We start from the raw sequence: 12,751 nt of genomic DNA on the forward strand, positions 1-12,751 counted from the left end.
AACCATACTTTATTTTTTCATCATACATTAATGATGTGGTTGAAGTAGTGTTCAATAGGATACTGCAGCATGGCCAAAATATATATATTCTCTGAGATATACTTTAACCAAATAGAACTGAAAGACACTGAAGTCTTCACTCTTACCATTGTGATCTTAATAATTTTTTTAAAATTAAGCAATAATAACTTTTATTGAGTACTTAGTGTTAAGTAGTGTTCTTAGGTCTTTGCATGGAATAGCTCATTAAATCCCCATAGCATTTTATGAAGGTTATTATCCCTGTTTTACAGGTAAGGAAATTGGCACAGAGAGATTAAACAGCTCACCCATAAGTTACTTAAAAAAACAAAATCTGTCAAGTCACTGTAGAGCTAAATCCCTAGGCCTTAGGCTTCCAGGAAGGTTAGCCGTTGCGCCACCCGATACCTTTAATAGTTTCTTGCATAACCATTTCAGAAGGATTATTTTTGGATATGAAGGCTAATGTTCCATACGTCCACATGAGTGCCATATATGGATAAAAATGTTTTATATATGCTAAAAATATAAGTAAGGACATTATTGCTAAATTCATGAAAAGATAGGATGGCAGCACAGAACATTTCTGCATGTTTTGTCTGCATACTGCTGCTGATAACTAATCGAGAAGTTTTAATCTGGTTACACAACCTAAACTGCATTGAAGAAAAATAGCATTTCAAACAAATGACCCCAATGAGAATAAAGAAAGAAACTTCAGAAAGGTTTCTTCCACCACTCGAACTTAGACATTGCATTTGTTAGTGTGGGATATGCTCTGTGTCATCACTTTATCTGTGGAGGAAACGTAAGAGTTCGATGACTAAGAGTTCTTTCCTTCAACATAAACCATCATACTTTTTCTCTTCCCATAATGTTGAAAAGAAAGTACTTGGTTAACTGGAACGCTAAGTTATTTCCATGCTCTGGTGGTTGAATTATTGAGTTTCAGTTGGTTTTCATGGGTTTCTACAAGACTGTAAAATAGGGAAGGTAGTGTTGGAGAATTACTAGAGATACGTAATAGAACCCCCTCATTAATTGATAGAGAATTAAGAGATTCTAAGACTATCCCTAGGTTGTCGCTTGGCAGTGGGAAAAGCATAGATGGACTAAACGTGAGAGGTTAAATGAGGACTGTTTCCCTGGATAAATCAAGGGAAATATAGAGAAAGCCTGCTTTCTTTTGTTCTAGTTGTGTGTGTATGTATAGAGAGGTTGTTTCTTCTTAAAGTTTGTTTTATTTTGCTGAGGCAGGGGGAAATGGAACAAATGAATCATTACGTCTGCAACACGCAGTTTTCATAAATCTGGCAGGGATCATTGTGGTTTCTACATTTAAACTGTGTACCTTGTCTTTACTTCCTCCACTTCAGACCTGACATGCTTTTTAGAACTTACTGTGTGGTTTAGAAGTCTTGAGAACCTTTTTTTAAAATATTTTCTAGGCAGAAGAAGAAGGTTATTTTGAAGCATTCAAAAATGAACTTGAAGCTTTCAAGTCAAGAGTAAGACTTTGTTCTCAGTCACAGAGTTTTCAGCCTATGACGGTTCAGAATCATGTTCTCCAATCTGGTGTTGGATCTATAGGTTTATTAGAATCCTTACCACAGGTAAGTTGGAAAAGAAAATATTTGTCTTATAAATGTATTAGTTCATGTAATTTTCCTTGTTTTGGACCACTGTTCCTTCTTATATGTAATATATGCATGACCGTTTTAAATATTCTTGCCCCAGAAGATAACCCTGAGTATCCTTCCATGCCTTGTTTTGGCATTGTATCTCCTCCATCTCTTGGATGTTTAGAGAGACACCAACTTCCACCTCCTTTTAGTATAGGAGAGATGAGTTGTACCTCAACATTCTGAAGGGCACGTGTTACCTATGGATCATCTCAATCATCAACTCCTCAAGATGGCTTCTGAATGCTTCTCATTCTGAGCAGAACTACATAAATCCTTATTAATTTATTAGGATGAATTATTTTCAATGCATACATCCAAGTGGCAAACGAGGCACAGTCGTCCCTCAGTATCCACGGGGGATTGGTTTCAGGACCCCCTCGCAGATAACCAAAATCCACAGATGCTAAGGTCTGTTACATAAAATGGCATAGTATTTACATACAACCTGCACACATCTTCCCATATACTTGAAATCATCTCTAGATTACTTATAATACCTAACACAATGTAGATGCTATGTAAATAGTTGTTAATGCTTACACTTAACACTTAATGCTTTCTCAGTCTTTGCAAGCACTTATCACAAACCAGAGAGACTTTTTTGCCAATGTAGGGGCAGCACTAACACTTCCATGAATTTCAGCTTGTTTCTGCTTTGTTGTGTGAACGCTCATTTTGCTCTTACCAACCCTACAGCCCACTTCAGCAAGCAACATGCCACTTTTCAAAAGATCTAAGATTTTTATTTTCTCATGGAGAGCTAGCAGTTTATGCTCCCTCTTAGCCTTTGAGGGATTGCTTTGACCACTTCATTGCTTTTTAGGAGCCATTTTTTCATAGAAACAAAGGGTGCACACAACACAATTAGCAAACAAACGAGACGCTAGGCGAACAGTGCTCAAACAACAAGTGCTGCAGAGAGACTGAGGATCTGTGAAATGGCGGGAGGCTACAGTAGGGTATGCCTACCCGTCACTTCATTCACGTGGATTCAGTGTAGTGCTCAGCGCGTGGCAAATTCAAGTTTTGCTTTTTGGAACTTTCTTTTTTTTTCCCGAATATTTTCCATCTGCAGTTGGTTGAATCTGCTGAGGTGGAACCCGCAGATACAGAAGACCAGCTGTAATTTGTTGCGTGAAGTTATTGTTATCCCTTTAAATGTTTGTGGTGCCTAACAGATCCAACATTGTTAGTACACGTTAATGTAGCTGATGCTAAGCTGCCAACTGTTTGAGCCTCTTCAAAGTCATCTATTAGATCAAGATAAAACAATGTCACCAGCATCAAAGAATGTCAGAAAGAAGAGGAGGTTAGAACACTGGTCTGTCTTATACTACTTAGGACTGCAATTTTAGGTCATCATTAGATTTTACTAGAAGCATTTCATAGAGCCCAGTCATCTCTCTAGGCCCCAAGATTTTAAGACCACCTTTAGCCTGATGGTGCAGTGGTTAAGAGCTACAGTTGCTAACCAGAAGGTTTGCAGTTCGAATCCACCAGCCACTCCTGTAGGGTCGCTGTGAGTCAGAATCAACTGGACAGCAACGAGTTTTTTTATTTTTCAGCCAGTTTATTCTGTTGCCTTCACAGTGAGAAGGGAAGTGTCACTCAGAAGACAATGTGAGGAGAGCACTGTGTGTATTTTTAAACCTCTTAAAGTGGTAGAACTTGAGAGATTTTCAGCATCTTAACCTTATGTTACTATAATTTTACCAGTCCAGTGTAGGCCAGGGGAACAGTTTAAGGAAAACAATTGATCATATCTAACTTAGACTAGAATATTATTCTCAAGGGTGGAAATAATTAATAAAGGTCTGATTTTTAAATAATTGGTAATGCTACCCCCTTAGTGTAAGCAGTAATCTCCCTAGATTTGTCCTACAGATTATCTCAATGTTATTTCAATGATTTTGAGAAATAGCCACAGGGAAGTAGATTTTCCAAGTGAATTTTATGACTAAGTCACTTTCAAGTCCAGTATATAAACCTCCTAAAATTAAGATGTTACTTAATGGATGCAAAGGAAAGAAGAGATTTTGAAAGATGCCATTGACATTGGACTCAGGAGGGGGAAAAATACACATTAAAATATCGTAAGAGGCCTGTCTTACCAAGACATTGTTTCTGGTTTGAGAAGTATGTTCTTACCATGTATTTCAGATGGCAGCTGAGCTCAGCTGCTGGGCATCCCTTCCAGGCTTTGTGGGGAGGGGCTGGGATTATACATTTCTGACACTGGTATGAATTGCTGACATCATCTGGGCTATTTAGACCTGATCCATCTGGGCTAACAGATCAGTTCCTCATGGTGGGAGAATCTGAACATCCTGGTCCAGTCCTCCTGGGAGAGAAGGACGAGATGACATTTCAACTAGATGTGCAGAAGGGTTATCGACTGGTTGAGGGAAGTAGGATATGATGAGAGGCAACCTGAGGGACCAGGTCGTCAACTGAGGAGGTTTAGAAGAAAATCTTACCTTAATGGTAACATCCTATTTTCATACCAATTTATAGCTTGTGAAGCACTTTTACATATTATAGCATTTGATCTTCTCAAAAACTCTGTAAAATATAGCTGCTACTACTAGTAGCTCCATTTTATGGATGAGTAAACTGAAGCTTATAGAGGTTAAGTAATTTACCTAAAGTCACATGATAAGTGATGGTGTTAATATTCCAGTCCTGGATTTCCATTCTACTTTACTGCACCAGACTGTTGCTGAATCATAGACTACAGACAAGACAAGAGAGTCATATTTTGAGTGCTCTTGCGAAGAACTGGTCTCAAAGCAGGAAACACTGAGAATGTTACTAGATACGAATATGGAGGAATCAGTGGGGTTTAAGTGTAGGTTAGGTTAGATATATTGGCATTTATTTTTTTTTTAAGTCTCTCCATGCTCCAAGTGTCTGGCAGTTCTGAGGGAGATAGATGGATGAGTTCTGGAGAATCTCTTCAGCCAACTCATAATGCTCAGAATTCTTATGGAAAACTGGAGCCTAGTCTGAATAGAGTAATTGTTAAGTTCTGCTCTGAAGGCCTTCAGAATTTGTCAGACCTGGCCTGGATTGTAGAAAATCTTAACACTCATTTTTTTGGAGAGTGGGATAATGTAACAAGGGTGTTAATTATTTATAAAAAGCTTAAATTTGGATAACAGTTTCGCTTTTTTTTTTTATCATGGTAAAATATAACAAAAACATTTCCTGTTTCAGCCACTTTTACAGGTACAATTCAGCGACATTTATTAGTCACCATGTTGTGCAACCATTACTACTAAACCAAAAGCAAACCCACTGCCTTCAAGTTGACTCATAGCAACCCTGTGGGACAGAGTAGAACTGCCCCACAGGCCTCCCAAGGCTGTAAATCTTTTTTTTTTTTTTTTTTAACTGAACTTTAGGTGAAGGTTTACAGAACAAACTAGCTTCTCATTAAACAGTACACATATTGTTTTATGATACTGGTTAACAGCCCCCCATGATATGTCACTACTCTCCCTTCTTGACCTTGGGTTCCCTATTACCAGCCTTTCTGTCCCCTCCTGCCTTCTAGTCCTGGCCCCTGGGATGGTGTGCCCCTTTAGCGTCATTTTGTTTTATGGGGCTGTCTAATCTTTGGCTGAAAAGTGAACCTCGGGAGTGACTTCATTACTGAGCTAAAAGTGTGTCTGGGGGCCATACTCTTGGGGTTTCTGCAGTCTCTGTCAGACTAGTAAGTCTGGTATTTTTTTGTTAGAATTTTGTTCTACATTTTTTTCAGCTCTGTCGGAGACCCTCTATTGTGATCCCTGTCACAGTAGTCAGTGGTGGTAGCCGGGCACCATCTAGTTGTAATGAACTCAGTCTGGTGGAGGCTGTGGTCCTTTGGGCTAATCTTTCCCTCGTATCTTTAGTTTTCTTCATTCTCCCTTGTTCCTGAAGAGATGGGACCAGTGGAGTATCTTAGATGGCTGCTTACAAGTTTTAAGACCCCAGATGCTACTCACCAAAGTAGGATGTAGAACATTTTCTTTATAAACTGTTAGGCCAGTTGAGCTAGATGTTCCCGGAGACCATGGTCCCCCCAGCCCCCAGCCCAGCAATTCGGTCCCTCAGGGAGTTTGGATGTGTCTGTGGAGCTTCCATGACCTTGCCCAAGGCTGTAAATCTTTATGGAGGCAGACTGCCACATCTTTCTCCTGCGGAGTGGTCGTGGGTTCAACCACTCACCTTTCAGTTAGCAGCTGAGCACTTTAACCACTGCGTCACCAGGGCTTCTTCCATCACTGCTCTCTGCTTCCACATATTTTCATCACCCTTAAGAGAACTGACTTCCCCTTAAGCAGTAACTCCTCCTGTCCCCTTCCCATGGTAACCACTAATAAACTTTGGTCTCCCTGCATTTGCCTAGTCTAGATGTTTCATATAAGTAGGATCATATAATATGTGTCCTTTTGAGTCTGATATATTTCACTCACCATAATGTTTTCAAGGTTCACCCATGTTGTAGCATGTATTGGGACTTCATTGTATGTACATATCATATTTTGTTTATCCATCCATTCATCTGTTGATGGACATTGAGGTTTCCACCTTTTGGCTATTGTGAATAATGCTGCAGTGAACACTGGTATACAAGTATCTGTTTGAGTCCTGCTTTCATTTCTTTTGGGTATATACCTACGAGTGGAATTGTCGGGTCATATGGTAATTCTGTGTTTAACTTTTTGAAGAACTGTCAAACTGCTTTCCATAGTGGCTGTACCATTTTGCATTCTCACCAGTGGCTGAGGATTCCAATTTCTCCACATCCTCTTCAACGCTTGTTTTCTGTTCTTCTGATAATAGCAATCCTAGTGGAGGTGAAGTGGTATTTCGTTGTGGTTTTAACTGGCATTCTCTAATGACTGATGATGTTGAGCATCTTTTTGAGTGCTTCTTGGCAACATTTTAGCTTTTAATTTTTTTAATTGACAAAAATCTTGTGAAAGGGGCCAAATACCATTATCTTTATTTTTTGAAAGGACTAAACCAAGGCCTCTTGGATAGAGGGACAAATAACCTTGTTTATCCTATAGACTAGCTTTTAGAACTGAAAAAAACAAAAACAAACCCATTGCCATCGAGTCGATTCTGACTCATAGCGACCCTGAAGGACGGAGTAGAACTGCCTTATAGAGTTTCCAAGGAGTGCTTGGTGGATGTGAACTGCTGACATTTTGGTTAGTAGCCGTAGCTCTTAACCACTGCACCACCCAACTGAGGTCCAGTGTTATTTAACATCCGAGACCTCAGTCAGTTATTTGTGCCACTTCCTTCATAAAGACTTGATTGGGAATAATCCAGACTCTTAACTAGTCTTTTGACTTTTACTATAAATGAACCACAAAGTATTGTACTTTATTAGGAGGATCGTTTGAAAACCCTGCCTCTCTATGGGACTGTTTTCCTCATCGGTATTTATTAAATAAACATTAATGAAATTAGGTGATATTTATTTAGAACTACTGAGTAGACAAAATTGAATTCTTGGGGAAAAATTTCCTGAAGTCCTGGGTCTTAAAGGCTTAGGTCCCTATTCATGGCATTTAACAAATAATGGTTTTATTTTTGCATTTATGGGAGAAAGTTTTTGTTTTGTTTCTAGTTTAGAAATCGGCAAATAGAATATTTATGCCTTCTGTTTAAAAAATACACAAACCTAAATTAAGCTTCTTTTATCCTCACTTGACCTAAGGGTCTAAGATAGTAATCTTCAAAATACATTGCTGGCTGTTCATATAATCACATGGAAAAAATTAGCCTTGTATGATTAAATAATTAAAACTACGCAGTTTTGTTAAAAGGAGAGAAAAGGGTAGTATTTGTATTTCTATTTTTCACATATATCATTCTGCATTACATCTCTTTGGATTAAATGACAATAGCTGTGTTTTCTGTATTTTCTTGGGGTTCAGCCCAAGTCTGACAAGTCCATCTTCCTGCCCATTGTAGTACACTCCTGGGAAATAGAGAATAGGAAACAATGTGTGGTTGCATCAGCTGGCCTAAAACTGGTTATCATGTGTTGTTTTTTCCCCTACATTGTTTTCCAGAATCCAGATTATCTTCAGTATTCTATCAATACAGCTCTCTGCAGTTTAAACTCAGTGGTACATAAAGAAGATGATGAACCCAAAATGATGGACACTGTGTAATTTGGTTAAGACTGCTGAGGCCAAGTACTATTTTGTTACAAGAAAGGAGGAACTTGGCTATTTTCTCGACACTTTTATGGGTGCTGCACTTTATTTTTGTTCGGGTTTTGATGGGAGGGAAGAAAAGAGTACTGAAACGTTTTGTTTTGTTTTTTAATGTGCTGCTAGGTTTGTTTTGTTTCTTGAAGAGAGGAGTGGTACCATAATTTGCAGGAAGTCAAACTGGACGTTTTTTTGGCTACTAAATTTGCCTTTAATCTTATTGTTCTCAATTTTGGAATCAAAGTATGAAAATGTGCACAAATTCAATGTTTACAAGAACTGGTTGATTCTAGGAGGCATCTGCTGCAGTCCCTTTTGTATGGATCTACACATGTCGTACTCTACAAAATGATTAAAGATAAAAACGTACTTGTACCTTACTTCGAATTTAGCTGTCAAATCTGGTGTATCATCATATTAAAAGCAATAAATCAGTAGTTGATAATCTGCTTTACTAAACTGGGTGGTACAAATTAGTCTTTCCCCTTAAAGTAGTAATACTACATTTGTATTTTCGGCACCATCAGCTAAATACTTGACGATAGTATAAATTTGATATAAGACACTAAATTTACCCCCCAGATATCCTTAAAGCTGTATTCCTTAGTAGATACTACCCTGTTGACTTTTTAATATTAAGGGTTGTAGTGATATAAAAAGTGATAAGAGCTGGGATTCAAAACCAAATCTGCTAACATAGGGAAAATATAGATTTTTTATATATATAAGATCAACTTAAAGCTCACTCTTAATTTCTTTACTTAACATTGTCTGGGATCTCTCAGGGAGCAAGTTTTATAGGAATACTAATGGCCTGCAAGAACAAAAGGAAGAAGAATCTGACTTTAAGAATTATGATTATTGTTTATTTCGCTCTGATGTAGCCCAAGGACTTTTTTAAAAAGCAGAAGGGAAATCTTGTAGAGCTAACTGCCTCAAGTTGCCAACTGCTTGTTTCAAATAATTTGATGACCCTTATCTGCAGTGATGGCTTTCATTACATTTGGCTCTGCTGTCTTTAGCTCTGTCTCCATATAATTCACTTCAAATATGCCAGGATATTTGATGATTTATTTTATTTGGAATTAGATGACAGTGCTAATTATGCTATCCTTACTATTTGAGGATTAAGCTTCTGACTCAATAGGAACGTAAGCTTTGAATTTGTATTGGGAACAGCCTTTGGTTCAGTGCCCTTTGAGACTAGTAGCAAACGTGGAAGATGTGGAAGATGGCTAACCATGGAATACGTGTCTCCATTTGAGAAACCAAATAATGCTAAGGGACCCGTATGGTGGTCAGACCTGGGACCTTGGCCTCATTCGCACCTTGTTTTAGCTAAGGTGATCGGGCACTTAGTACTCATAGAAATGGACTGGAATTACTGAATCATACTTCAGCTGTACATCACAATCTTCCTGATTTTCAGAATAAAAGTTTGTGTTTTTGATATATATACTCTATAATAAATAATAAAATATTTGACTAATTTATATGGTAATATTCATCGGTTTGTAATTATTATTATTTTTTACCAATGAGCTAGTTATAGAAGTACCCTGAGTCTCTCTCTTTATATTCTGTTCTGGAGCAAGCCCTTCCCATCAAATATAATGCACACAAAAATAAAAGCCCCGGTTTCACACGGATGTTAGCCGAACCATTATTTTCATTCCTTCAACTTCCCTTTTTCCCAGGATTTTCCTGTAAGCATCCAAATTGCTTTGAATTTCATTTTGCCTTCTTTAAGTTATAGAAGTATGAATGACTGATGGCTGGAAGGAAACAGAGTATCAATAAATTGAGTAAACTATTCTGGAAGGTTGTTTTTATTTTTTAAAACAGGAATTACTGAAGGAGCCAATCTTTAAAATTTGACTCTCTCTCTCTCTCTCTCTATATATATATATATTTATTTTCAAAGGGAAGTGTTCTCTATTTTGAGTGTCTGAAAGTGATTGGATTTATTTTGGGATATTTAGCAGTACTTTAGTACTTAGAACAGTAAATTGACATCCTTTTTATTTTTCTTTAGTAGTTAGAACTAACTCCTACCAAGAGAAATGTCCTCTGTTTTAAAAATAGTGAGGAAGAATATACTAAGCAAAAGGATAATTCCTATTTCAGGTTGGACAGTTTTCCCTAAGTAAATGAAACCAACCATGGAAAGTCCAGACGAGTAAGATGTCTTTGACATCAAAATGTCCATCAAAGATTCTTCTTTCATTTGATAGAATTTGTCTTCTAATAAAAGATTTTTTTTAAAACCAAATTGCCATCACTCCATTTATTCCATGTTAACCATCTCATTTTATCAATGGTGGTGGAAATAATACTGATTTTAAATCATTACTTGAGGATAGACGGATAACATTCTCTTCTGGTTATACCATTAGTGGTGGAAATGCTGATTTTAAATCATTAAGATAGATGAGAACAGACAGATGGGTAACATTCTCTTCCAGTTACACCATTAATGGGTCTTTCAAATTTTGCCTAATGAGCTCACCATCTACTATAACTTTTCTTGAAGAAAATCAGGTCTTTCTCTTCTTTCAGACTAGCATTCATATTCCTCCTTTAAGAGTGAATTAACATGCTGCCTAACGAAAAACATGAAGCTGGTTTAGTAAGTGGATTTTTTGATGGGGGAAAACGGTCGTGGGTTTAGGTCGAGTGATCTGAAATTACCCTTGGGATGTTTTCAGAGAAAAATAAAAGATGTCACTTCACTAGTCTCAATTTTAGGCTTTTAAAGTAAGGCCTGTATTTCAGTGTTTAAATTGAGTTGTGACAGAAATGGTACTCGTCTAGGTTGAGGCCAGGCTTTTTATTTCCGTTTTGCCACTGTTACCATATGTGTTTTAATGAGACCCCCACATTCTATGCATTCATTTCCCGTATATGATGGACATGTATGTACGGTTTCACAGGTTCTTCTGAGAAGCTGATTTACCCAATGTATACTTGCTTGCTTACTATGTGAGCTAACTTGAGGTGGGGGATACAAAGATGAATAAAAGTTGATTTTGGATTGATTACCAATAGTGAAGTTGAAACCATTATTCTAAGTCTTGAAGAATCAGATTTGAAGTTTGATCTTTTCCAAATATGAAAATGATTATTAAAAAAAAAAAATTCCCAGAATATATAGCCACATCGTTCACTTGGTTTCTTTAACTAGTGTAATTATTCATGCTATTTGTTCTTCATGTACTTACTTTTGAGTCCTGTAAAAAACATGACACAGTGCCACACTGATTTACACTTTGGGAAAATCGTTCCAAAGTGCAATTTGATGACAGCTTTTGCTTAGTGCTCAGTATGGAGAAATGGTGATCATCAGTAAGCTAAAATAAAAGGGGTGGGGTGCAGAGCAGACTATGGCCTCTAAAGCACACTGGCTTCTACCAGCAGCTTTAACCACAACTAGACTGTTAATGGACTATGTTTTAAAATTTTTGAACTATAACTCCCAAAATCAAAATTGCAAAGATAGAAAAGCTATTTCTGCAGTTTATCAACATCGGGGGATTATTTTCTTTTGTTGAGAAGACACCTGTTTTAAAACTCAAATTTATTCTTGCTATTGGTTGCAAGTTCTACAGCAATTTAATATAGTCTGAGGTCTCATTACAGTGACTTGTGGCTGGCTTCTGTCTTAGTCACATTTGGTGTTGCTGGAATGCTACCGTATATAGCTATGGCAAAGGAGCCATGGGCCAGTATTTAGAAAGTTGAGGCTATATTTAACCTATTTCATATAGAACTGAGAGTGGACATAAAATTTCTGGGTGGTGCTAACAACTGCCAATCTGTTTTCCCCCCAGCACACTCTGCTTATAAAAGATAGAACCCAGCCAACTCTGGCTCTTGCTCCAGAAAACAGTAGTGGCTTGAGGTACTGTCCTCCTTCAGTAGAAACAGAACCTAAGGCTTAGTAGCTTCTCGTCATGGCATGCAGCTCCAAACATATTTCCACACGGCACGTAAGTCATGACAGGCATATCAACGTTATGTTGAGTTAGCCGGATGGGCTACTCAGCAGTGATATTCTTAGAACTGTCTATGATTCCAACTCTTAGCCAGCGTAAAAACTTCTTTTTGTTTAATGAAGACAAAAGTCATTACAGGCATTTCCCAAAGTAATGGATGAATGTGCAAAACTTTGGGTTAATTGTTCGGTGGGGGCAGGGAATGCTCACATGGGAAAAAGACTTAAAATTTTTCATAGCTGTGTTCTTCTACCTCTTAATTTCCAAACTCTGAAGGGTATCAGGAAGGCAAGTATGGCTACAGTACTCTAGCAGGAGATAAAATCAACGAGACTTCAGGGCAGCAGAACAGAAAGTGGGATGGGAAAGGCTCTGAGAGGCACCAAAGACAAAGTAATGTCCACAGTTCTGAAATGCAATTTTATTATAATAAAGATTAATACATGTTGTATAACCTAGTGGTAATCCATAAGTTTAGTAGTTCAAAACATTTTTTGAAAGTACACAGTATTCAAATAAGGCATTATAGAAAGTTTTGTAAAGAATGAAACATTTACTGTAATCCTTTTGAAAAGCCTTGGGCCATTCTGCAAGATCAACAGTGAATGAAAAACAGAAGAAAGAAAAATAAGTTTTCCCCCTAAAATACATAAGAACTACTCGCTGGCATTTGTATATTAAGTGACGAGTAAAATGGGCCAAATTTTCAAACAACTCGTGCAGGAATTTGTTTGATTTCATTTAGCACCAAGTAAGAGTAGCAGCCCTGGTGGTGCAGTGCTTAAGTGCTCGCCTGCTAACTGAAAGGTGAGCAGTTCAAACCAACCCA

At 37.6% G+C, this 12,751-nt stretch overlaps 1 protein-coding gene across 2 annotated transcripts in view; it reads left to right on the forward strand.

The window, feature by feature from the left end:
* Positions 1 to 8,373, forward strand: part of CDC37L1 (cell division cycle 37 like 1, HSP90 cochaperone) — a 31,449-nt gene extending 23,076 nt beyond the window's left edge. The window contains exons 6-7 of one of the 2 annotated variants that reach the window (XM_004373475.2): positions 1,470 to 1,634; positions 7,784 to 8,373. In XM_004373475.2, coding sequence (XP_004373532.1) covers positions 1,470 to 1,634; positions 7,784 to 7,885 — 267 coding nt within the window. In that variant the 3' untranslated portion in view covers positions 7,886 to 8,373. Of the gene's footprint in view, positions 1 to 1,469; positions 4,888 to 7,783 lie in introns of those variants that run through there. The other variant, XM_023728588.1, reaches the window with a different exon arrangement.
* The last annotated feature ends 4,378 nt before the right edge of the window (positions 8,374 to 12,751 follow it).

Source organism: Trichechus manatus, unplaced genomic scaffold, assembly GCF_000243295.1.
Source record: "Trichechus manatus latirostris isolate Lorelei unplaced genomic scaffold, TriManLat1.0 scaffold00025, whole genome shotgun sequence".
Taxonomy (NCBI): Eukaryota; Metazoa; Chordata; class Mammalia; order Sirenia; family Trichechidae; genus Trichechus; species Trichechus manatus.